This window comes from Astyanax mexicanus, chromosome 24, assembly GCF_023375975.1.
Source record: "Astyanax mexicanus isolate ESR-SI-001 chromosome 24, AstMex3_surface, whole genome shotgun sequence".
Classification (NCBI taxonomy): domain Eukaryota; kingdom Metazoa; phylum Chordata; class Actinopteri; order Characiformes; family Acestrorhamphidae; genus Astyanax; species Astyanax mexicanus.
The window spans coordinates 30,496,994-30,522,672 of NC_064431.1; the positions used below are offsets into that span (position 1 = coordinate 30,496,994).

Below are 25,679 nucleotides of genomic sequence, written 5' to 3' on the forward strand. Positions count from 1 at the left end.
CTGAACATCCCTTTCAGACAGCTTCCTCTTACAGCATCCACAGTTAATCCTGTTGGATGTGGTTGGTTCTTCTTGGTGGTATGCTGACATTACCCTGGATACCGTGGCTCTTGATGCATCACAAAGACTTGCTGTCTTGGTCACAGATGCTCCAGCAAGACGTGCACCAACAATTTGTCCTCTTTTGAACTCTGGTATGTCACCCATAATGTTGTGTGCATTGCAATATTTAGAGCAGAACTGTGCTCTTACCCTGCTAATTGAACCTTCACACTCTGCTCTTACTGGTGCAATGTGCAATTAATGAAGATTGAACACCAGGCTGCTCTAATTTAGCCGTGAAACCTAAAATCCCACACTAAAATGATGACAGGTGTTTCAGTTTTATTGTCCAACCCCTGTATATGTATTCATTAAGATTTTAAGTGAGAACCCAACACAAAGTAGCACATCATTGTGGAGTAAAATGAAAATGAAATATTTTTCTCACTTATAGAATTCTCTATGAGCGGTAAGCTGACCCAATCCGGGACGGGTTTCGATCAAATTGCACTTCATTATAAAACGGATCATCACCTGAGCGTCAGCACCGCTGATATCATCTTCTCTGACGGTCAGAATACGTTCATGCTCCTTTGGGGGCAGGAACTCACCGTGCATCAGGCAGACGGGTAAGATGTGATGGAATGTGATGGGATGTGATGGGTTGTTATGCATGTGCTGTTTTGTGGTATGATGTGATTTGATGTGTTGTGTTGTAATGTGATGCGATATGTTGTGATGTTATGTGATGGGTTGTGATGTGTTGTTATGCATTGTGATGTGATGTATTGTTATGTGATTTGATGTGTTGTGATGTTATAGGTTGTGATGTGATGTTTTGGGGTATGATGTGCTGTGATGTGTTGTAATGTGATATGTCATGATGTGATGTGCTGTGATATGCATTGTGATGTTTTGTTATGTTATGCGTTGTGATGTGTTGTTATGCTTTGTGATATAATGTATTGTTATGTGATGTAATTATATGTGTTGTGGTTTTATAGGTGGTGATGTGATGTTTTGGGGTATGATGTGCTGTGATGTGTTGTAATGTGATGTGATATGTTGTGATGTGATGTAAAATGTGATGTATGTGATGGGTTGTGATGTGTTGTGAAATGATGTTAAACGCTGTGATGGGATGTTTTGGGATATGATGTGCTGTGATGTGTTGTAATGTGATGTGATATGTTGTGATGTGATGTAAAATGTGATGTATGTGATGGGTTGTGATGTGTTGTGAAATGATGTTAAACGCTGTGATGGGATGTTTTGGGATATGATGTTATATGTTGTTATGCACTTTGATGTGATGTGATTTGATGTGTTGTGATGTGATGTTTTGTTATATGATGTTATGCATTGTGATGTGCTATAATTTTAGATGATGTGATGCATTGTGATATAATGTGATGTGACATGTTGTGATGTGATGTAATATGATGTGATGTTTTGTGATGTGATGCATGGTAATGTGATGTTATTTATTGTGATGTTATGCATTGTGATGTTTTGTAATTTGAAATGATGTGATGTTTGTAATGTGATTTGATGTGATGTGATGCGTTCCTGCAGTGTGTCGGTGATTCTGAGGGACAGTGAACTGGACGTCACTTTGGGAGGAGTGCGTGTTGTGATTCTGCTTCATAAGGAAGGTGGAAATGTGTTTCTCTGGCCTGCTGTTCGTCAGCAACCCAAGCATGACAGCTTACAGGGCATTCTGGGTAAAAAATTTACTTTTCTAATACTTTTCTAATAACATTTGGATACATGGTGGAAATATATGCTATAAAACATATGCGAAATAAATTATTGTGGTTCATTTTTTCACCACAGAAAGTTATATGTTGTATTTGACAGTATGCATTTGTTGTTAAAAAACAATGAGTTTCCAGTCCATAGCAGTCCAGCTTTTTTATTACGACACCACTTCAGTGTATATTTATTTTATATTTATGTTGTTCCAGCAAAAACCAGCCTGCAGTATGAGGAGCTCCCTGGATTGATAATCAAAATCAGTGATCAGGAAGAGGCTGCATCCTTGTAAGCGCACTAAATATCTAAACTACAGTTCAGCTCTTCTGTAAAGTGCTGTTTTTTAATGTAAACGGTTGTTTTATTATTTTCAGGAGCGCCGCTAAAGACTACAGACTCTCTTCAGCCCCGATTGTTGGATGCTGGGTGGTACGGCTGCAGTTTGCTCTGCAGGGAGAGCTCTCTGACTTCACTTTGGCTCAGCTTTAGAGAAAACATCCTTTTTTCCAGAGCGTGAAGAAAGAGAAAAGAATCAGTTTTGGTTGAAAATAAAATGCTTTAATGTTAGAAGCTGGAAAGCAATGCTGGTATAAACTGTAGAAAGAGACATGTGAGTAGTGCTGCTTTACGCTTAATGTTTGAACTGGTGATCTGTCTGTGATGAGTGACGTAAATTACAGTAAACTGTAAATTAGAGCTGAACCACAAATTATATTAGAGTAGTAATTGGTCAAGATGTTTGTGGATAGGTTTGGTAACGTGTGAATGAACAAAGTTTAATGTAACAATAAAAAATGAAATGGCAAAATCTCAAAATTTCTCATTTTCTCACAATATTGATTATGGTCCATGGTCACTCTGGAGGAGCTGCAGAGATCCACAGCTCAGGTGGGGGAATCTGAAAACTGATAGATGTGGACAACACGAATCTGGCCTTTATGGAAGAGTGGGAAGAATAAATACATTTTTTTAAAGAAAAGCAATTAGAAGTCCATGTAGGAACACAGCAAACATGTATATTAAAGTTATGGAGAAGTGTACAGCACCACATATCCAGAGCTTTGAAAATCTCACAAAGCACAATTCAATCCAACAACATCAAGATGAGCAATAAGTAGAGAAGCAGCCAAGAGGACCATGGTCACTCTGGAGGAGCTGCAGAGATCCACAGCTCAGGTGGATCAGGAGAATCTGAAAACTGATGGATGTGGACAACACAAATCTGGCCTTTATGTATGAATAATGGTGAGAAGAAAACCATTGTTGAAGAAAAGCAATTAGAAGTCCATGTAGAAACACGTGAACAGTGAACATGTGGAAGGAGAAAGTGCTGTGATCAGATGAGAACAAAGATATATTTTTTTACCTAAATACAAATCAATATGTGCGGCAGAAAAGCCGCAGAAAACACTGCTCATCACGATGCATTCTGGGACACGTTTAGCTTGAGTAGTAAGAAGTGATGTTTACTATAAAACCTGATGCATTATGGGAGTTTACAGTGCCCTCAAAATTACGTTCCAATTTTCCCTAATGATTCGGACACTCATTTAGAAAAATGGCGGACATACTCAATAGTGCCCTAGTGTTTCTGTGCATTACTGGCTGATAACGGCACTCATAGAACCCCTCTCAGCCAATCACATTGCAGAGTCAGAACTAACTGTGGTATTATTAATAACCACTAATAATAATAATAATAATATAAGACTTATTATGAATTAGCACATCATCATAATCAAAGTGCAGTGAGTATCCTATAGTTTCTCCTACACTGTATGTTCCTCTAGTAAAAAGCTCTTATCTCCGCTCTCGCTGCAGCAGTGTTCGTTTAGGGGGTCAGTGACAGAGCGTGGTGTGTCTGTGTAAATACAGAAATGACCAATAGCAGAGCGTCTGCAGCGTTTGGTTGGATGCGTGTTCTGGTAAAGACCTCAGTGCTGCTGAATTCATCATGGCTGGAGCTGAATCTGTAGCAGCTCTGTTCGGATTCTTACTCGTCTGCGTCTCCACGGCTCCAACCCTGAGGGTGAGTTCAGAGGTCGTGTTACTCGCGGATCGGCTGCTGGTGTTATTAAACTACGGGAACTGTGCATAGTTAAAGTTACATTTCTGCTGTTAATAAAATACCTGAGAGTCTCATCTGTTGAGTTTTAGTCTTAATGTGCAAAAAGATAAAACTGAGTTAAAAAGTTTAAACCAATAGTACTGGAGTTTAGCTCTGAACAGTGTTAATTAGGATGTATTTAATTAGAATTCAGTACGGTCCAGTTGGAGAAAATTTCATAAGTCCAAGGTCCGGACCGTCGCCATTCTTAATTTGTGTTATGACTCAGTGCTATATCATGTATATATATATATATATATATATATATATATATATATATATATACATATATATATATATATACATATATAAATAATCTGACCCGTGAGGTTTTTTGAACTACGATGAAAAAAATATATAATAATAATAAAATGCCTCTCTGGCCAGATTTTGTTTACATTCCTCCCCTGTCTCTCTCTCTCGCTCGGCGTTTTTCCACCAGTTCTCAGGCTCTTTTCCCGGCCCTGTCCCAATTCACTAGCTAGGGCAGCAGTCTGCACAGATCTGATTGGCAGAAGAGAGCGCTTGGTGATCTTACACCACACGTGATTGGTCTGTGCACGTAACCCATAAAGACAAGAAAAGTTCCGCCGCTTTAAGTAAACACTGTCAGAATAAAATCCTTCTCTGTAGTTTATCAGTTGGGGTCCGGATTGTACAACGTCTGGGCCGGACCCGGACTGCGGTACGCCTATTAATGACCTCTGTTTTTTTTTATTTTTTTTTTATTTTATAAGCTTAAATTTGTGGATTTACGTTTTTAATGTTATTCCTAGTATTTGCTGTGAACTCTATTAAAATACTTGATAAAACTTCACCATAAGGGTACATTAATGAACAGTACTTCATACAGTAATAAACATTGTTAAATTCTTAGGTATTATCTCAACTACTTATTAATTATCACAATTTAACACACTATTAAACATTACTAAATGTTTATGCATTTAAATGTTGTAAATAATACTGAATACTGATACGTTAGTACTGATTAATAATGTCCTAATTAGTGTCAGTTAATAATTAGTAATGTTTAATAATGTACCCTTATTGTAAAATGTCACCAAATACTTTCATATACAGCTCAAATCATTTTAATATACAGGGTTTTATATACGTTCATTATTACTGTATATACTGTTTAATTTACACTATTTCTTTATGATGTATTTTAGCATATTACTGAAATTTGCAGGGTTTTTATTATTTTCTATTATATTATATTTTTTGTTGTTTATTAGAGTTGTTTTTAGTCATACACATACAGTATATTTTTATAATATCTGGATAATGGCATCTGCTAAATACCTTAAATACTTTAAATCTGATTGAGAGTATGAAGTAAGACTTTAGAATAAACAGAGTTTAAAGGTAAAACTGCAGGTTGAGGTGAAGGTTCAGTCTGATAGATCTGTTTGAGTTGTCTGTGTATGTTTTCAGGAAAGACGAGAGACAAACAGAGAGTACTCACTTCCACATTAACCTTTAACAACATCCCACACCACCGTTCTGCTCCCAGTTCTGCTCCCAGTTCTGCTCCCAGTTCTGCTCCCAGTCTGCGTCTGTAATTCCCAGATCAGGAGCCGAGTATTAGATCTGGTTCAGTCCCTCATTTAAAAAGCGTTTCTCCTGCCCTTGTTTCAGTTTATTCAGTATATGACCCTCTTTCATATGTATTTAATGAGAGAGCACCCTGGGAAAGCAAGGTCAATTGTGCTCTCTCAGGGCTCCAGCAGCTGATGGCAAGCTGCATGAACAGGATTCGAACCGGCGATGTTGTAGGTGATGACTGTTGGTTTTTGATATTCTCGTCATCCAAAAAATTGTTACTCAGAAAAAAGAAAACAAGGTATCCTGATCTTCCTTCCAAAGAGTATCACAATACAACACTTACATCTGGGTGCCTTTTCTTTATAATGATGGAATTTATATTAAAATTAGGAATGCAGCAATATAAAAGTGTGTTTTTTAAGCTTGTGTGTGTTGGAGTTGATGGTCTCATTGGTTGTTCAGCCCATTTAAAGCTCTGATCCTAGAACTGCCCTGTAAAATAGAATACAAATACTGTGTATAACTCAATAAATAAACAAATAAATAAATACCTGACATCCCTGTTCTTCTTAAACACAGAAACAAGATGTTGATATCTACAGCTTCCACATCAACTCCACCGTCACCAGCCGCTACGCCATCACAGTCATCACCAGCCGAGTGGCAAACCGACTCAACGAATCTAAAGAAATCCATTTTGAGGTCAAAATTCCCAAGAATGCCTTCATCAGCAAATTCAGAATGTGAGTAAATCTGATGCAAACAGAAACAAGTGGTATTTTTTAATATCCTCACCGAACATGTAGACAGATTTTCTTGGGAATATTGTGTATTTCACTTCATTTTAATACCTCCCCACCTCTCTAAATGTGTGAAACATGTCTTCTTCAGGACTATAGAGGAGAAGACGTATGATGGAGTGGTGAAAAAGAAGGAAGAAGCTCAGCAGCAGTACAGTGATGCAGTATCTCGAGGAGAAAGTGCTGGAATGATCAGGTATGAGTTAATTAATAAAAACAGACCTCTTAAACCTCTTATTGAAGGCAAGATATGGCTGATCTGTGCACATATACACCAGATTATGAACTGTATTAAAGTGCAGCATCCTCGTTTTTCCTCAGTTCAGTGGGTCGGACTCTGGAGGAGTTTAAAACCTCAGTGACGGTCGCGGCTCTCAGTAAAGTCACCTTTGAACTCACCTATGAGGAGCTGCTGCAGCGACGCCACGGAAAATACGATCTACTGATCAACGCTCAGCCCATGCAGCCTGTAGCAGATTTTAAGGTACAGTAAAACCCAGAAAACAGCAGCCGTAACTCTTATAGTTTAGCTGGGTGATCTCCTCTATACCCTGTGAGAAAAATATGTTAAAAAGACGTATTTATTGCGTCTTAACCAGTCCTTTAAATGATGTTTAAATGACGTCTTGTTTTTCATTCAGAATAAATAAAAAACTGTACAAAGGAAATACATTCGATGTCAAATTCAATCAAATTAATAGATTATTAGGTATCAGGCCACAAAAAAAAAAATCTGTATTGTTAAATGAAGTGTAATGGGATGGAGTGCTACAGACTAGTAGCTCTCCAGCCCAGAGGGTTGTTGAACCCAATTGCAGAACAGTTGATCTCAAAGCAGGTAAACCCAAGAAGAAAGGGGAAAAAAATAAATAAATAAATAAACACACTGCTTCTCACGCAGGATCGAACCCGTGTCCTCAGGGTTGCGGTCCAATACACTACTGCTGCACCCAGCTAGTGAATTGGGACGTGGCCGGGGGAAAAAAACGCTCTTGTAAGGAGATAGGGAGCCCAAGAAAAACGGGAGGAAACTAAAGTCATGCCGAGCGCGACACAGGGAGAGACAGGGGAGAAGCATCTTATATTATGTTTTATATTATCGTATATTATAGTTCAAACAACCTCACAGGCCAAGAATAACAAGACACGGCCATGGTCCACCCAAACTGACAGATCCAGCAAGGACAGCGTTGGTCAGAGAAGCAGCCAAGAGGCCCATGATCACTCTGGAGGAGCTGCAGAGATCCACAGCTCAGGTGGATCAGGAGAATCTGTCCACAGGACATTTATAAGTCATGCACTCCACAAATCTGGCCTTTATGGAACCACAAGCCACGTAGGAACACACAAATAATACAACAATGTGTATGTCACTAGTAGTTACACTGTTATTATATGGATTGTTAATGTATAAATACACAATTATTACAGAGACTTAATATAAAGTGGGACCAATCATTCTTCTCTTCTGCTTTAGTCTCCCATGGGTTTCACAATCAAAACTCAACTTTAGAGACAGTCACAGTTGCAGAACTCTCAGAACTCCACACTCTCTGTCTGTTTCTCTGTTAGATTGACGTCTACATTCACGAGAGTCCGGGAATTTCCTTCCTAGAGGTGAAAGGAGGACTGAACACCAAAGATCTGACCAACGCTGTGACCACCACACGATCTGTTAAAGAGGTGAGAATTATTATACTCAATTTATTATTATAAACTCTTCCAGACTCTGACATCTATTATTACATCTATTAATAGTAGTCAATTTAACACTCATATAAAACTGTGTGAATAATAAATTGAAATGAACTAAGCAGATTAAAGAAGCTTTGTGTGTTTGGAAATGCAGGCGTGGGTGAACTTCTACCCCACTCGTGATCAGCAGACCAGCTGTGACGTCTGTGGAGAAAACGGGATGAGTGGAGATCTGATCATCACGTACGACGTGGAGAGACCGAAGCCCAGTGGAGAACTGAGGGTACGGCTTTACTGTACTGCAGATTATTACAATAATTAAGATAATAAATTATATTACTGGGGCGTCGAGTGGTCCAGTGGTCTAAAGCGCTGCCACTATGAGCAGGAGGTTGGTCTTGCTCTCTCTGGGTGGGTACAGTAGATGGCGCTCTCTCTCCACATCACTGCTAGGGTGATGTCTGCAGCACAGGGCGTCTGTGAGCTGATGTATCGGAACCGAGTCGCTGTGCTTTCCTCCGAGTGTTAGCGCTGTGATGCTACTCGGTAATGCTGCGTCAGCAACTCGAGGTTTGTGCTATAACATGTAATATTCGCACTGCTGTGCCAATATTAGACGTTATAGCACTCCATCTCTTGTATTAATGGTTTATTATATTATACTATATTATATTAATTCATTATAAGACTAACACATATATGTTTCTCTTTTTGTCAGACATCCAACGGCTACTTCGTGCACTACTTTGCTCCTACTGATATCCAGCGAATCCCGAAGAACGTGGTGTTTGTGGTCGACCGAAGCGGCTCCATGCACGGCCGGAAAATCCAACAGGTGGAAAATAACGCGTTTGTGTGGATAAAACATGTGCAGGCAGATAAAACTGAAGTGGTGATTATTTTAGTGAGACTGAGGAGGTTTTTCTCTCTCAGACTCGTCAGGCTCTGCTGAAGATTTTAGGAGATCTTTCTGCAGAAGATCACTTCGGTCTGATCAGCTTTGATAGTCAAGTGGACGTCTGGAAGGATGGACTCGTTCAGGCCTCAGAGAGCAACCTGGAGACGGCGAAGGAGTTCGTGAGAAATATTGTGGATCGAGGAGGTAAAATTATCCTAAGAAATTACATTGATTTTTGATTTTTCTTCTTCTTTTTGTTCCTTTTCATTCTTATTTTTCTGTACTTTTTTACTATGTAACTCATCCCACAGTTTTTGTTAGACATCAACTCTAGAACTCCAACTCCAGACTCATGGATCTGATTGTGTGATTTAAGATTTAGTGATTGGATTGATTGGATGTTTCTGTGTAGCAACACACTGAAAAAATGATGAGTAAAATTTATTTTAAAAAAGTTTTGCAACTTTCTGCATTTACTTTTTTTTAGGTAAATTTAATTTCAGACAAATTGAAGTAACTTCAACTCGGTTTCAAGACTTAAACGTTACATAGAGTAAATAAGTGAACTGAACTTCAGTCAATCCTTTCTTTTAGTAAACTTTACTTCATTTCTTTTTACTGAATCAATCCTTTCTTTTAGTACTTTACTTCATTTTTGCATAAAATATTACCTAATTACAATTACTTAATTTATACAATATTACTAAACTAATTTATGATACTATAATAATATATTATAATTCCTAAAATTTAAATATTTTTAGTTAAAATACATATATTACACTCAACACATGGATGGCATGTAATAAATTCTTTATGGTAGTATACTAAAATCCATCCATGTGTTGAGACAGTGAGACTTGGTCTGTTTACAAAATAAATCTTTGAGATTATGTAAATATTTGATGTGTGCTTTAACTAAAATTATATATAATAATATTGTATGAATTAAGTAATTGTAATTAGGTAATATAGTATGCAGAAATGAAGTAAAGTTTACTAAAAGAAAGGATTGATTCAGTAAAAATAAATGAAGTAAAGTTTACTAAAAGAAAGGATTGACTGAAGTTCAGTTCACTTATTTACTCTGTGTAACATTTAAGTCTTGAAACCGAGTTGAAGTTACTTAAATTTATCTGAAATTAAATTTACTTAAAAAAGCAAATGCAGAAAGTTGCGAAAGTTTTTTAAAGTAAATTTTACTCATCATTTTTAGTGCAGATTTTAACAGAATATTTCTCTATAGGAATATAATTATGTTGTGCAAACATACAAAAACACTAGAAACACCCAATCAACCACAAGGGACACCACAGCAACATCATAGCAACCACTCGGAATGGCATAGCAATGCAACCACCCAGCAATAACATTGTAACAGCAGAGGAAATACCAGGGAACCATACCAGCCTCTTACCAACACCACGGCAGCCACTTAGTATCTCAGAGCACATACACACTGTAGTCTGACTGTCAAATTCATTAACTTATAGTTATTAATATTTCTAAATTGTTGATTTCAGCCACAGACATTAATGATGCAGTGATGAAGGGGGTTAGGATGATCAACAGACACCCGCAAGAAGGATCCACCTCCATCCTGATCCTGCTGACTGACGGAGACCCCACTTCAGGTAGTAATACAATAATTATAATACAATAATAATAATAATAATAATAACAATAATAAAATGCAAAGTCCTAGTGCTGCTCAAATAATAGCTATTTATATGATTCAAGAATAAGAATTTCCTGGTCATGTAAATCAGAGTATTTTTAAACATTACAAATATCACCCAAATGTAATATTTGTAGAATATTTTTTAAATATAAAATGCAAAATGTAAAACGAATACAAACTAGAACATCTGGACTATTCCCTCAACAGGGAGTAACAAAATAATATCTATTATACTGTATATAATCTATAATTGTTGACTACCAACGTAATCATTAGTAGCAGCCCAACCTCAGACACCATAGCAACAATCAGGGGTGCCATAGCAACCACCTACCAACACCAAACCAACTGCCTGAAATATAACAGCAGTATCCCTGCAACACTGTAGTGCCCACCAAGCAACCACCATGCAACACCACCACAGCCACCACCTGAGATACCATCCCTTTAATTCTTTAAACACAACAGTGCAACACCATAGCAACCAGTACCACCCTGCAAACAAAAATTGCAACACCATAAGAATCACCTGGGACACCATAGCAACAGAACCACCTAGCAACACCATAGAAATCACCTGGGATACCATAGCAGTCACTTAGAATCACCTCGCAACACCATAGAAATGATTTGGTATACCATAGTAGTCACTTAGAACCACTTAGCAACACCAAAGAAATCGCATGGGATACCATAGTAGTCACGTAAAACCACTTAGAAACACCATAGAAATCACCTGGGATACCATAGCAGTCACTTTGAACCACCTAGCAACACCATAGAAATCACCTGAGATATTATAGCAGTCCCTTATAACCACCTAGCAACCCCACAGCAACCACCGGGGAAACCATACTATTATTTTGCAACACAACAGTTAACACTTAGCAACACCATAGCAACCAGTAGGAATGGCATAGCAATGCAACCACCCCTAAACAACATTGCAACACCATAGGATATACCAGGGAACCATAGCAGCCTCTTACCAACACCATAGCAACCAAACACAATGTAGAACCTAGAAATCTAAAACATTCAGACAATTTTCTCAAATATATTCAAGTGATTTATTTAATCAGGGAGAGAATTTTAACTTTATTAATGTCACTTTTTTTCTTCAACAGGAGAAACTAATTTAACAATGTAATCATTAGTAGCAGCCCTACCTCAGACACCATAGCAACAATCTGGGGTGCTAAAGCACCAGCAACACCACCCAGCAACACCAAGGCAACTACCTGAAATACTATAGCAATATCCTTGCAACAATGTAGTTCCCACCAAGCAACCACCCAGCAACACCATAGAAATCACCTGAAATTCCATAGCAGTCACTTGGAACCGCCTAGCAACACCACAGCAACCACTTGGGATACCATACTATTAATTTTGCAACACAACAGTAAACACTTAGCAACACCACAGCACCCAGCAACAACATTGCAACACCATAGGATATACCAGGGAACCACAGCAGCCTCTTACCAACACCACAGCAACCAAACACAATGTAGAACCTCTGGATATTTCCTCAAATATATATGTGATAATTAAATCAGGGAGAGAATTTTAACTCTATTAATGCCACTCTTTTGTCTCCTACAGGTGAAACTAATTTAAAGAGGATTCAGGCCAATGTGAAAGAGGCCATCGGGGGCAAGTTTCCTCTGTACTGTCTGGGGTTTGGATTTGATGTTAATTTTGATTTTCTGGAGAAGATGGCTCTGGAGAACAGTGGACTCGCTCGCAGGATCTATGCAGATTCTGATGCAGATCTACAGCTACAGGTAGGACAGAATTTCAGTGTGATTTGGGTCTAAATTCTGTCTCTTTCTGTGGATCTTTAACAGTATTTAAAGCTTTGTTGTGTCTGATAGGGTTTCTATGAGGAGGTGGCAGTTCCTCTGTTGAGGAACGTCCAGCTGAACTACACTGGAGCAGCAAATCTCACTCAGACCAGTTTCAGCCACTACTACAACGGCTCGGAGATCGTGGTGGCTGGTCAGATCACAGACAACAGCCTGGACACTTTCCAAACGGAGGTCATCGCCATCTCAGTAAGAATTTAATCAAAGTAGGAGCTTGATGGGGGACAGCTGGTTTAAACAGGATAACAGGAGACCCTGACAGTCAATCTTCCAGTCCCTAACCTAATAAACACGAGGAAACCGCATGGCCTCCATCCACATGGCTGGGCACGTGCTTGTAAACGCATGTCTGGAAAGCTGTGCACCTCTGTTTAGCACAGTTTTGCACAGATATTTCCAGTTACAGCTGAATTCACGCTTTTAATCCCAGAAAAAACGCTCATTTTAAGAATCCAGCGCTCTGTGATTGTACGTTATTGTGACAGTTCATGATAGAAAATGAGATCTTGAAGGTTTTTTCAGGAGTTAGCTTAAAAGCTCTATTGTCATTAATCGAATTTCCATTAAGAATGAGGTTTGATAGAGTAGGAAAACGACTATTTATGGTCATAAAGTCTTTGGATGCTCAGTCTTCATGTTTTTCACTCATTTAAAATCAGTCTTACCAAGTTCTCATCTACGTCCACTTGGCCTTAAGGGGATTCCAATATAAAACTAATGTAAAGTCACATAAACTGACCTTTCTGAGAACTTTAACTTTAATGCCAGTTTTGGCGTCAACAGGAGAAACTAATTTAACAACGTAATCTTTAGTAGCAACCCTACCTCAGACACTATAGCAACAATCTGGGGTGCCATAGCAACTGCCTAGCAACCACCGTACAGTATGTATCTCTTCCACATTTTCTATTCTCTTTTTTTTTGCAGAAAAGTGATAAAGTAGCTTTCCAGGACTCCGTATCAATCAAAGACTTCATTGGTATTTTGCCCCAACATGAGGACTTCATCCAGCGGCTGTGGGCCTACCTCACTGTGAAGCAGCTACTGGAGAAAGAGTGAGTGTTTTTGTATCTACACCGATCAGCCATTACAATAAAACCAGTGGATATCATTGATTATCTGGTTACTGTATTAGGCAGTGAGTGAAATAACAGGGGACGGGTGGGGGACTTTTTTTAATCAAGCCCTTGGTTAACATTCCTCACAGCTGCTCTGTATTAATGGAAATAAACATAAAAAATACATTTATTTTGTCAAATGCATGTTCCATTATAAACAAAAGGACAAAAATAAAGACAAAAAAAAACTCTAGGACTAAGACCCAAAAAGACAAAGACTATTAAACAAAGAGCTAGCAAGAAGACTAATAAACAAGCAAAGCAAGCAAACAAAGACACATAAACTAAAGAAAACTAACCAGAAACTAAATTTCAACAAAACTGCAGGACTGAGGACTAAAACAGTGATAAAACATACAGGGTCTAACATGACAGGGCCAGACAAAAAGCAGGACAGAGAACAAAGGAACACCAGGAGTATTTACACAAACTGGGAAACAGGAAACACCTGGGGTAGGAAACGAGGGGAAGGGGTAACAAACAAGAGTGGGCCCTACGCACTATTAGAAAGGTGTTTTTTAACGCTATGGCTGATCAGTCTATAAGCACACTCTGTTTTACAGAAAGACGTGAACATGTTAAGAAGATAATATAAATATGAGAATTTAAAAAAAAATCATCTTCAATCTAAAACAATCAAACAAATGAGTGAATTTAGAGCGTGTTAATGTTAATATCTGTGTTTCTGTGTCTCAGATTGACTCTTAAAGCAGAGGAGAAAGAAAAAAACAAGAAAGAAGCTCTAGATCTCTCTCTTAAGTACAAGTTTGTGACTCCGCTGACGTCTATGGTGGTCACCAAACCCCAGGAATCAGAAACACAGGTCGCCCACAAACCTAAAGAGGGGAAGCAGCCAGACATTTATACTGAGAGTCTGAGAGATATGTCTATGCTCAGACCTGGTAAGTGGAGACACATGACAACCCATACAATAAGTCATTTTAATAAAAAGCTGATATGCTGTTTGTAAGTTGTATATGTCATTTCTCTACTGATGGAATGGGCACTAATGTGTTAACGAGGCAGTTAACTAAGTGGTTCTGTAGATTTGTCTTTAAGTAAGCTCACAAAAAAAAAACAGAATTATCATGAAAAACATACAAAAACACCTCTTTATTTGATATTTGTTGACTAAAACACTGTTTACTGTCTGTTTTTCTCCTGTAGCAAACCGCCCGAGGAAGCTCAGGCTCCATGGCCGAGTGGGAGGTACATTTACAAGCCTTTTTTTTGCAGTTTTTTATTCATTTTAAACCTTTTTCACCTTTACATAAATTAAACAGCCCAAATGTGTGTCATGTTTTTGAAAGAAAAATAACTAAGTGCAAAACTACAATTTAAAACTATTTCTTAAACACTTAACTTGTTTCATATCCCAGCAGGCAGGTGCTTTTTTTTGATCATCGATTTGTTTTCAGCAGCGCTATTCTAGTTATAAATGTAGCTCAGCAGTGCTACTTTAGTCACAGGTTATTGAAACATTTACAGAGAGACATTTGCAGCCAGTCTTCTTACCTACCTCAGCTCTATTTATAACTGTTGGCTCGTGAACAGTAGTGATGAACACCGTAGAACACCTCTTTTAGATTAACTGAATCATTAGAATCAGTTCACTAAAAAGATTTGTTCAAAAGATTCGTTCACCGAATCGTTCAGTGCTTGGCAGGAGGAGCCTGCGACTCCGACTCACCTAACTGATACACGGCTGATCGGTTTATGTTTCAGTTTAGTTCACGGCTTCCGGGACCAGGAGACGAGAGTGTTGTAAAAATAAATCAATAAAAATTATTCAAGTATGCAACTAAATAGTAAACGGGAGAGTCAGTACGTTCAGTGAACCACACAGCAGTTCTCCTGCCGGTGTTCTGTCGAGTTCTGCTACCCATCGATATGTGCTTCTTTACAACACTACGCATGCGCCAACCAACATTTTTCAATATTTTTTCATGTTTTTTTATGATAATTCCTTATGTTTTTATTGGGAGAATTAAACAAACTGCACTTAAAAAACAATAATCAACTTCAAAAAACTATTAAACGTTAAACTTTAGCTAATACAGTGATTTAACCAATTCACATATTCTACCTAGGTTTTTACTGAGAGTATTTTCTAATATGGTTTTTAATATGGTGCTTTTTTGTATTTTTAACTTTTTAAAAAATGAAATACTACTTGGGTAGTGCGGTTTGACAAGGTAGCAAAACTCGACAGAACACCGGTCTGCACGGTCGCTTCTGAGCTCAACTACTGAACTGAGAAAGGAACGAATAGATAGATAGATAGATAGATAGATAGATAGATAGATAGATAGATAGATAGATAGATAGATAGATAGATAGATAGATAGGCAGGCAGGCAGGCAGGCAGACACACAGACAGACAGCTAGATAGATAGATAGATAGATAGATAGATAGATAGATAGATAGATAGATAGATAGATAGATAGATAGATAGATAGATAGACACAGACAGACAGACAGACAGAACGATAGATAGATAGACAGACAGACAGCTAGATAGATAGATAGACACAGACAGACAGACAGAACGATAGATAGATAGATAGATAGATAGATAGATAGATAGATAGATAGATAGATAGATAGACACAGACAGACAGACAGACAGAACGATAGATAGATAGACAGACAGACAGACAGCTAGATAGATAGATAGACACAGACAGACAGACAGAACGATAGATAGATAGATAGATAGATAGATAGATAGATAGATAGATAGATAGATAGATAGATAGATAGATAGATAGATAGATAGATAGATAGATAGATAGATAGATAGATAGGCAGGCAGGCAGGCAGGCAGGCAGGCAGACACACAGACAGACAGCTAGATAGATAGATAGATAGATAGATAGATAGATAGATAGATAGATAGATAGATAGATAGATAGATAGATAGATAGACACAGACAGACAGACAGACAGAACGATAGATAGATAGACAGACAGACAGACAGCTAGATAGATAGATAGACACAGACAGACAGACAGAACGATAGATAGATAGATAGATAGATAGATAGATAGATAGATAGATAGATAGATAGATAGATAGATAGATAGATAGATAGATAGACACAGACAGACAGACAGACAGAACGATAGATAGATAGACAGACAGACAGACAGCTAGATAGATAGATAGACACAGACAGACAGACAGACAGAACGATAGATAGATAGATAGATAGATAGATAGATAGATAGATAGATAGATAGATAGATAGATAGATAGATAGATAGATAGATAGATAGATAGAACAACAGACATATATTCTACCTAGGTTTTTACTGAGAGTATTTTATAATACGATTTTTAATATGGTGCTTTTTTGTATTTTTAACTTTTTAAAAAATGAAATACTACTTGGGTAGCGCGGTTTGACAAGGTAGCAAAACTCGACAGAACACCGGCCTGCACGGTCGCTTCTGAGCTCAACTACTGAACTGAGAAAGGAACGAATCAGCTGAGGAAGTGATTCCATTCAGTACGTTCACTCAAATGATTCGTCCCTCGATTTGTTCGCGAACAACACGACACTAATAAACAGCCAGTAAAATTTGTGAAGGTAGTGAATGTAGACCTGTTGTATATTGGCTCAGTAATAAAGGTTTTTTTTTTCCTACAGGAAGTAGGACTGCACTTAAACTTTCAAGATTACCAGAGCAAACACCAGGTATGAATATATATAATATGTTTTATTAAATTGAGATGTGTGTGAGCAGCAGAGGTTTCCTCAGAGAGAGAACTCATTCATTTTATTTAGTATTTTTGACTTTTTCTAAGTTTCTTATTTGAAGCCTGAGTCTCTTCCTTTATCAGCTCTTAAGCTCTCTGTTTCTGTGTGCAGAATTATTCACCGTCAGACGTCCAGCACATCCAGACCCATCTGGAGGTAAAATTAAACCTAACTTAGATAGATAGATAGATAGATAGATAGATAGATAGATAGATAGATAGATAGATAGATAGATAGATAGATAGATAGATAGATAGATAGATAGATAGATAGATAGATAGATAGATAGATAGATAGATAGCCAAACAGACAGACAGGCAGATAGATAGAACGACAGACAGACAGAAAGACAGACAGACATTAAATACCGCCTTAAATACCTTTTCTCATGATTGGATACACCTGGCTATGAAGTTCAAAGCTCAGTGAGGTTAACAAACCAATTTTGTGCTTCAGTAAGTCAGTAAAAGGCAGTAATAGGGAGTATTCAAATCCATAAAATGATAAGGGTGCCCATACTTTTGCACCGGTCAAATTTTGGTTGAATGCATATTGCACATTTTCTTCAATCCTGAAATATTACTGTGCCCATCAGTAATTAGATATATCAAACTGAAATGGCTGTTAGAAACACCCAAATATTTAGAACTAAAAATGATTAAGATTAATAGGGGAGCCCAAACTTTTTCATATGACTGGATATAATGATGAGTTGATGAGTAAAATATGATACACTTGGCTTTAATAGGTTAAGAGATGTTCTCCAGTGATAACAGTGATCATTTTTCCACCTGTTCTTCTCACCTTCTCAAGCTTTTCTATCTACTCAGTCTTTGATGGATCCATTGGACCTAGCAGTGACTGATGGTACGTGTGCAGAGCCTCCACTGAGCTCGTATATAGAAGCACATTTCATCAGCGTGCAGATTGCTGGCTGATCATGTGTAAAAGTGATCAATAATATAATATAAATATTTCATGAGTTTTAATATCAGATTCACAGGTTTTGTTATTGCTTTGTGATTTAGGGTTAAGCGTTCTCAATGTGAAGCTCCTGCAAGTCATTAGTGCACCTACTCTTCCTCCTCCTCCTCCTCCAACTCCTGCAGGTACACTGAGCACAGTACATATATATACTGAGATTTCAGGTTCTGCTCATTACACCTGTATAACATGTTTATAACTATTTTATCTCTTTATAACAGAGAGCAGCGTCAGGTTCCTGATCTCCTCCTCTGATCAGACCTCACCGCTCTGCTATGACCTTAATGTTCCAGAAAAACTGAACCTCCTGAAAGATCCTGCTTCAGGTGAGGCGTCCTGTTCGTACACTTAGGGCGTTTTTTTAATACCAGCACTATTTGATTCCGTTAAAACGGACTCTGGTTGGTTTGTACTTTTAGTGCGGTTCAGTTGAGGAGGTGTGAAAACAGTAATCACACTCGGGTGTGAATCAAAACAACCAGACCAAGACCAGCTACAGGACATCATCCGGCCTTAATCCTACCCAGCTATCTAACCCAGCTATCAACTAGCTATCAAATATACTGCTTTTAATTGAGCTGAACTGCTGATAAGATGCAGTTTAACCTGAAATGTTAACCAGATAACGCTAATTACCACAGCTATGAACAAACGCTGTCTCTACTGCTGCTCCACGCTGTTTATACACGGGGTCTGTGCAGCGCTCACTGCTCACAGCAATGCAAATCTGTTTTATATGTGTACATCTATGCAGCATTTCAGCATTCTGTGCTAAAGCAGCTTCACACTGCACATATATACGCGCTGGAACACTATATATGTGCTAAATATGTTCTTGTGTGGTTTATTGGTGCACATTCTGGTGCATTTAAGTTTGTGCCTGTCTGAAAACAAACCAAACAGATTGGGAAACTCTCCAAATAAACAAACTCATTAACTTATCCAGACTGTAGAAACCAACTACAGCTGTGAAAACACCCTTTTATCCTCAACTGGTGCAGGCCGATATATTGTTTAGTTAATATTTAGTTGCATACTCGTGACACACACATCTGTGAAATTATTAATATACAAAATCAGCCTTTATTGTAAATGAACAGTGAAGTGATCTATCAGACTATGAAGGAACACATAAGGAATCATGTAGTAACTTAAAAACGGTGTTAAACAAACCAAAATACTCTGTGAAGAAGCGTTTATGTGCTCTCATCTCAGGAGCTGCTCATTTAAGCGGTTTCTGATGAACGTGTCCTGTACAACAAAGTCTGATCCTGATGATGGCCAGTTCCATCATAACATTTTTGATGGTCTTTGTGACTGCACTTGAACCTTCTATGGCGTAATCTGGATTCGAACATTACTCAAATATTCACTATTCATTACTTTAACTGATGATCTCAAAGATTTAAGAGACAAGTAATTAACTCTTGATGAGTTCAGCACAGCTGTTAACTGAAAGCCTGAATTCCAGGTGATTCTACCTCATAAAACTGACTGAGAAAATCCAGCAGAGATGTGCAGAACTGTATAATCTAAGCAAGAGGTGCTTTCATGAATCTAAAATATAAAACAGATTTTGTTTACTTAATAATTCCCTATGTTTTTCTTCATAGTTCGGATGACTTCAGTATAGTAACCCTAGTTCCTATTATTTTATCTGAATAATATTAAAGGTCAATCTAGGGTTAAACATGACATGGAGTTCCTGTGTTCCTCTCTTCTCCCAGGTTTCTCGATGCAGGGTCAGGACACGCCAAAAGTCTTCCAGAAAATTGATTTTATTTTCAAAAATGAAAACGTTAAGCTGGTCCTGAGCCCCACTGAGATCACCTTCACCAAAGAGCAGCGGAGCGAGACGTTTACCTGGGGGCAGGAGTTCATCAGGGTGGAGGCCGACAGGTACCGACTACTGCAGTAATACAAAACACACAGTGTTTTATTCACGTCTAAATACACATTATTAAGAGCTTACATTTACATTAACATTTATACACCCTAATGAACACAGTAGATTCAAGTATATTAAGCATTATTATACTATAGTGCACTAAAGTGTTCTTGTAGCCACATTATTATTATTCAGTATATTTAAAGAGTGATAAAATAGAACAACTTTTTTTGTACTTATTATACATTAATTACAGTATTAAAATAATACAAAAGTCTTACCTAAATTGTGCTTAGTGTATTTAACTGTACTAAAATGGAACTATTTTAAATAAATATACTTAAGTAACATTTAAACATTTAAACTACTTCATGTATGTAACCCCATATTTTAAATATTCTTACAGTAAAAGTATAATACATATAATAATAATTATTACAACTGTATCACAATTTATTATACACCAGGTATATTATTATTAAATGTCCTACGAATTGATGTTAAATATATGCAATCTATATTTACATTAGAGTACAAATATATATGCATCGTGTTCCTGTCTTTTGTAGGTAGCACACTTCTAGTATACTTTGTTGGGTATAAAAATATATTATAATTTATATATTATAATTTATATATATATATATATTACCGTATATATTTTACAGTTACAAATTTACTTTTATTTTTTTAACTTAGTAGTAATAATCTAATTTACTTTCTAAAAAGTTACATGATGCATTGTACTTTAAGTGAACTTCTGTAACAGTTGTTTTTAACACACTTTAACACGCTAAAAATGTACAAAAGTATATTTGGAAATAAGTATTTTAGAAGTATATTGAATTACATTCAACTAAAAGTGTAGTCAAACATTTAATGATAGCATAATATTAATGAACTTTTAATATATTTTAAGTAAGTACAAACTTAGATATTTCTTAGTATATTTTAAGGACAATTAAGTATATATTTTTTTCATCTGGGCATTTATATAATTTAGTTGACACGACTTACAAGTTTATATCTATTACAGATTTCAGCCAGTGTAGTGTTAGGAGTCTTGCCCAAGGACTCTTATTATAGTGTAGAGCAGTATACCCAGTCACCCAGATTGGGAATTGAACCCTAGTCTCATACATGATGTGGGTGGTAGCTCACTGGCATGCAGTGGTGTTATCCACTACACCACACCAAGACTCCAAGACTCCTTAGTTTTAAGGAGAAGAGAAAGATTAATTAATCACAATTAATCACAGAACTCAGTTAATCGATTGACACTACTATTAAATGCCCGTTTTAAAAGCTCAATTTTAAGAAAAAGAAAACATGCAATTAATCTTAATTAATCACAGGATACTCTTGTAATTAATCTGAATATTTTTTTAATCGATTAAAACCACTAGTTTAAAATGTTTACATTTTACTCTCCAGTATTACTTTAATTCTGAGAAAAAAGGAACTGGACGTGAGCGTGGGAAGCCTGCGCGTTGTTTTCCTCCGTCACGAGGAAAACGGAGAAGCGTTCCTGTGGCCTGCTGTTCGCCAACAACCCAAGGATGTCAGTCTGCAAGGGATTCTGGGTAAGAGAAAGAAAAAAAAAAATATATATATATATATATAAACAGAGTTTTAAGAGTTAAGTGTTTAACAGGCTTTTGTTGGAGTAACTGTCTCTACTTCTCCAGAAAATCTATCTGCTATAATTCACCACTTTCCACTAGGGGGCACCAACGCTCCATTACAGAGAATAAAAGTGCTTAATTTTAGAATATTTACCCAAAACAAAGAAATATAGGTACCACTTTAAAATAAGACTACCTTTATAAAGGTTTTATAAATGGTTTACAATTAGTTTATTAATGGTTACTAATTTGGTTGTAAATGCCTTAAAAATCATTAATAATCAGTTACGTGGCTGTGGGTTCACTATTTGGTAAACTACAGGTCTACGTACACTTCTACGTATGTGTTATAACTGATTATTAATGATTTTTTAAGGCATTTACAGTCTAATTAGTAACCATTAATAAACTAAACCATTTATAAACCCTTTATAAAGGTAGTCTTATTTTAAAGTGGTACCGAAATATATATATATATATATATATATATATATATATATATATATATATATGTGTGTGTGTATATGTTTATGTTACACTACAATTATGTAGGTCAGCACAGGTGTCTGTTAGCTGATGTATCAGAGCTGGGGCACTGTGCTTTCCTCCGAATGATGCTGCATTCACAGAGTTTAAGAGTTTAGATTAGTGTATAAATGCCTGACCCAATGCCCAAAAATAACTCTTTAAATGTCTGGCTTTTAAGGAAAAAACACTGTTCAGTATGAGGATTTACCAGAATCCCGGATTAAAATCAAGAATCAGGAGGTGAAAGCAACCTGGTGAGTACCATAAATCAGCTTCACTTAATCTGTAAAATCAGTAAAACTCATAAACTTCACAATCGTCCTCATGACTTCTGTTTAAGTTTTATTTAATGTTTTAAAGGTTCTGGTAACATCGCTGTAATGTCACTTGTGTCAGTGTTTAAATTTTTCTTCTTCATGCTCTTAGAGAATTTCTCTTGATGAGTCTTGGTAGTTCTTCTGTAGTTCTTCTTTTTTGCTCTTAAATAGTCTCTTTTTTTGAGTCTTGGTTCCTCAGTGGTTGATTCTTATGCTCTCTTGCGAGTCTTGGTTCTTCTCTGTAGTTTTTGTTTTTATGCTCTTAAATAATTCCTATTTTTTGAGTCTTGGTTCCTCAGTGTTTTTTTGTTGTATTTTTTTTTAGATTTTCATTTAATTTCAGCTTCCTTACTATTAGTTCTTGATGCTCTTGAAGACTTTACATTGTTTTTATTTCTCACTCATGCTTTTAAAGATTTTATTTTTGGTTCTCAGTTTTGATTCCTCTCAGTAGTTTTTAAACCTGTTTTTAGAGAATTATCTAGTTTTAAATCATTAGTGTTTCTTTCAGATGCTCTTAGATAGTTTCTCCTTTTGAGTCTTGGTTCCACAGTGATTGTTTCTCATGTTTTTAATTTTTTTCTCCTTTTGAGTCTTGGTTCTTTTAAGTAGTTCGTACTGATAATTTTATAAACTGTATTCTTTTGAATATTGGATCCTTAGTATTAATTCTTCATGCTGTTAGAGAGGTTCTATTTTTCACTGGTTCTTTATTGTGCTATTAGGGAGTTTTCACTCTTGATTCTTGTTTTCTCTCAGTGGTTCTGAATCAACATATTAAGTCTTTATTTCTCACTGAATTATTATTATTATTATTATTATTATTATTATTATTATTATTATTATTATTATTGTGAACACTGCCTGATATTTAAAAAATATTGTAATTAAATGAATATGTTTGTTTTATTGCAGGAGCTATGCCACAGACTACCGCTTCCCTGCAGCTCCGTATGTGGGGTGCTGGCTTGTACCGTATCAGTTCGCCCTGCAGGGGGAGCTCTCTGACCTCGCAGGTGTGTAGGATTCTTACCTGCATCTCTGGAATGTAGAGAGAGAAAAGCGCACCTGTTAGAACAATGACCAAGCGTCAGGTGATTCTTACGCCTGCTGTACCTGATTACAAATAAAATTATTATAAAAATTAACTTTTGTTTATATTTGTTTTACATTTTTGTATGGACAGTATGGACAATATGTTTGTCGGCAACTTTTTTCAGGTGGGACTAGTACTGTGCCTCGATCATACTGTACACAATAAAATCTGCACAACAACTGCGCACCCTCTCCGCTTTTAGACTCTTTGACCCGTTTTTCTGCGCTACAACTGTGCACCCTCTCCACTTTTAGACCCTTTGGTCAATTTTTCTGCGCTACAACTGCGCACCCTATCCGCTTTTAGACTCTTTGACCCGTTTTTCTGCGCTACAACTGCGCACTCTCTCCGCTTTTAGACTCTTTGGCCCGTTTTTCTGCGCTACAACTGCGCACTCTCTCCGCTTTTACACTCTTTGGCCCGTTTTTCTGCGCTACAACTGCGCACCCTCTCCGCTTTTAGACTCTTTGGTCCGTTTTTCTGCGCTACAACTGCGCACCCTCTCCGCTTTTAGACTCTTTGGCCCGTTTTTCTGCGCTACAACTGCGCACTCTCTCCGCTTTTACACTCTTTGGCCCGTTTTTCTGCGCTACAACTGCGCACCCTATCCGTTTTTAGACTCTTTGGTCCGTTTTTCTGCGCTACAACTGCGCACCCTCTCCGCTTTTAGACTCTTTGGTCCGTTTTTCTGCACTACAACTGCGCACCCTCTCCGCTTTTAGACTCTTTGGCCCGTTTTTCTGCACTACAACTGCGCACCCTCTCCGCTTTTAGACTCTTTGGCCCATTTTTCTGCACTACAACTGTGCACCCTCTCCGCTTTTAGACTCTTTGGCCCGTTTCTGACACCTAGCGTTCCAACTTTGAATCTCACATTATAAAACCTGCTTAACAGCAGGCCAACTTTCACTTTATTTCTAAAATACCTCGTCGTAGTTTGGACACCCCTGATATATACAGTACCAGTCACAAGTTTACACACAGTTAAAAAGAAAAACACTGTGGAATTATTTTTTGAACACAAAAGTGTTAAACAAACCAGAATATGTTTTATATTTTAGATTCTTCAAAGTAGCTCCTCTTGCTTAGATGACAGCTTTGCACAACTTGGCAAAAATACACTTTAAGAACTTGAAAAGTTTCCTCAAATGCAGTCGCAAAGACCGTGTGTGAGTTTATTATGTTGATGGAACTGGCACTCATCAGGACTGCCCCAAGAAAAGCAGACCAAGAGTTCATCAGAGTTACCAGCCACAGAAACTACGAGTTAACAGCTTCCCAGATAAGAGCACCTAAAGAGTTTTAAAGAGTTTAAAGTATTTTAGTTTGTTTAACACTTTTAAGTTACTACATGATTCTTTATGTGTTTCTTCATAGTCTGAACTACTTTACTACTCATTTACTATGTAGAAAAAATTTAATTAAATTCAACAAATTTATGGTTTTATTCTTTTAGTAGGTTACTGTTATTCATAAAATAGAAATTGTTCCTACTAAATATTTTAAATGGTTATTTTAAATGTGTAGTAGTACATTTTAAAAATATTTTATAATATTGCCAAGAAATAAGTCATCGCAAAAATACCCTGAAACATTGTGACATTATTTTAGGTTAATATAACATTTTAGTTGGAACTCCTTAGTGGGACTTTACAGTGGGGCTGATCTGTGTGTTTCAGAAAAAACAACACAAACAAAAGCAGATGTTACCTGATAAGTGATGAAGCAGAAAACTACATGCAAATATGTTTTACATTTGCATGCTGGAGTCAGTTGTAAAGGGAGCGAACACAGAATTATACAGCATACAGTCTCATTATAACAAGGAAAAGGAAATGATATACAATAATATCTACATACAAATAATCCTATTCTATAATGTTATTATAAACAATACAGTAATTAAAGCACAGTGTGAATAATTCATTCTGCTTTTATTAGTATCTGCTGAACATTAT

General features: G+C 37.0%; 2 protein-coding genes across 9 annotated transcripts in view; both read left to right on the plus strand.

Moving 5' to 3' along the window:
• The window catches only part of LOC111195448 (inter-alpha-trypsin inhibitor heavy chain H3), a 60,797-nt gene extending 58,184 nt beyond the window's left edge, over positions 1–2,613 (plus strand). For all 7 annotated transcript variants that reach the window (XM_049471530.1, XM_049471533.1, XM_049471532.1 and 4 more), the window contains 4 exons: positions 497–671; positions 1,618–1,766; positions 2,010–2,085; positions 2,172–2,613. In XM_049471530.1, the coding sequence (XP_049327487.1) occupies positions 497–671; positions 1,618–1,766; positions 2,010–2,085; positions 2,172–2,286 (515 nt within the window). In that variant the 3' untranslated portion in view covers positions 2,287–2,613. The remainder of the gene's footprint in view (positions 1–496; positions 672–1,617; positions 1,767–2,009; positions 2,086–2,171) is intronic.
• itih3b.2 (inter-alpha-trypsin inhibitor heavy chain 3b, tandem duplicate 2) overlaps positions 1–23,773 on the plus strand; it is a 52,043-nt gene extending 28,270 nt beyond the window's left edge. Inside the window, exons 1-23 of one of the 2 annotated variants that reach the window (XM_022682572.2) lie at positions 3,721–3,826; positions 6,035–6,198; positions 6,347–6,451; positions 6,577–6,739; positions 7,828–7,938; positions 8,105–8,233; positions 8,669–8,785; positions 8,884–9,052; positions 10,372–10,482; positions 12,138–12,319; positions 12,410–12,589; positions 13,328–13,455; positions 14,215–14,420; positions 14,686–14,727; positions 17,173–17,220; positions 17,395–17,439; positions 18,097–18,150; positions 18,312–18,392; positions 18,489–18,593; positions 19,995–20,166; positions 21,590–21,738; positions 22,487–22,562; positions 23,541–23,773. In XM_022682572.2, coding sequence (XP_022538293.2) covers positions 3,752–3,826; positions 6,035–6,198; positions 6,347–6,451; positions 6,577–6,739; positions 7,828–7,938; positions 8,105–8,233; positions 8,669–8,785; positions 8,884–9,052; positions 10,372–10,482; positions 12,138–12,319; positions 12,410–12,589; positions 13,328–13,455; positions 14,215–14,420; positions 14,686–14,727; positions 17,173–17,220; positions 17,395–17,439; positions 18,097–18,150; positions 18,312–18,392; positions 18,489–18,593; positions 19,995–20,166; positions 21,590–21,738; positions 22,487–22,562; positions 23,541–23,649 — 2,721 coding nt within the window. In that variant the 5' untranslated portion in view covers positions 3,721–3,751 and the 3' untranslated portion in view covers positions 23,650–23,773. Of the gene's footprint in view, positions 1–3,720; positions 3,827–6,034; positions 6,199–6,346; positions 6,452–6,576; positions 6,740–7,827; positions 7,939–8,104; positions 8,234–8,668; positions 8,786–8,883; positions 9,053–10,371; positions 10,483–12,137; positions 12,320–12,409; positions 12,590–13,327; positions 13,456–14,214; positions 14,421–14,685; positions 14,728–17,172; positions 17,221–17,394; positions 17,440–18,096; positions 18,151–18,311; positions 18,393–18,488; positions 18,594–19,994; positions 20,167–21,589; positions 21,739–22,486; positions 22,563–23,540 lie in introns of those variants that run through there. The other variant, XM_049471537.1, reaches the window with a different exon arrangement.
• The last annotated feature ends 1,906 nt before the right edge of the window (positions 23,774–25,679 follow it).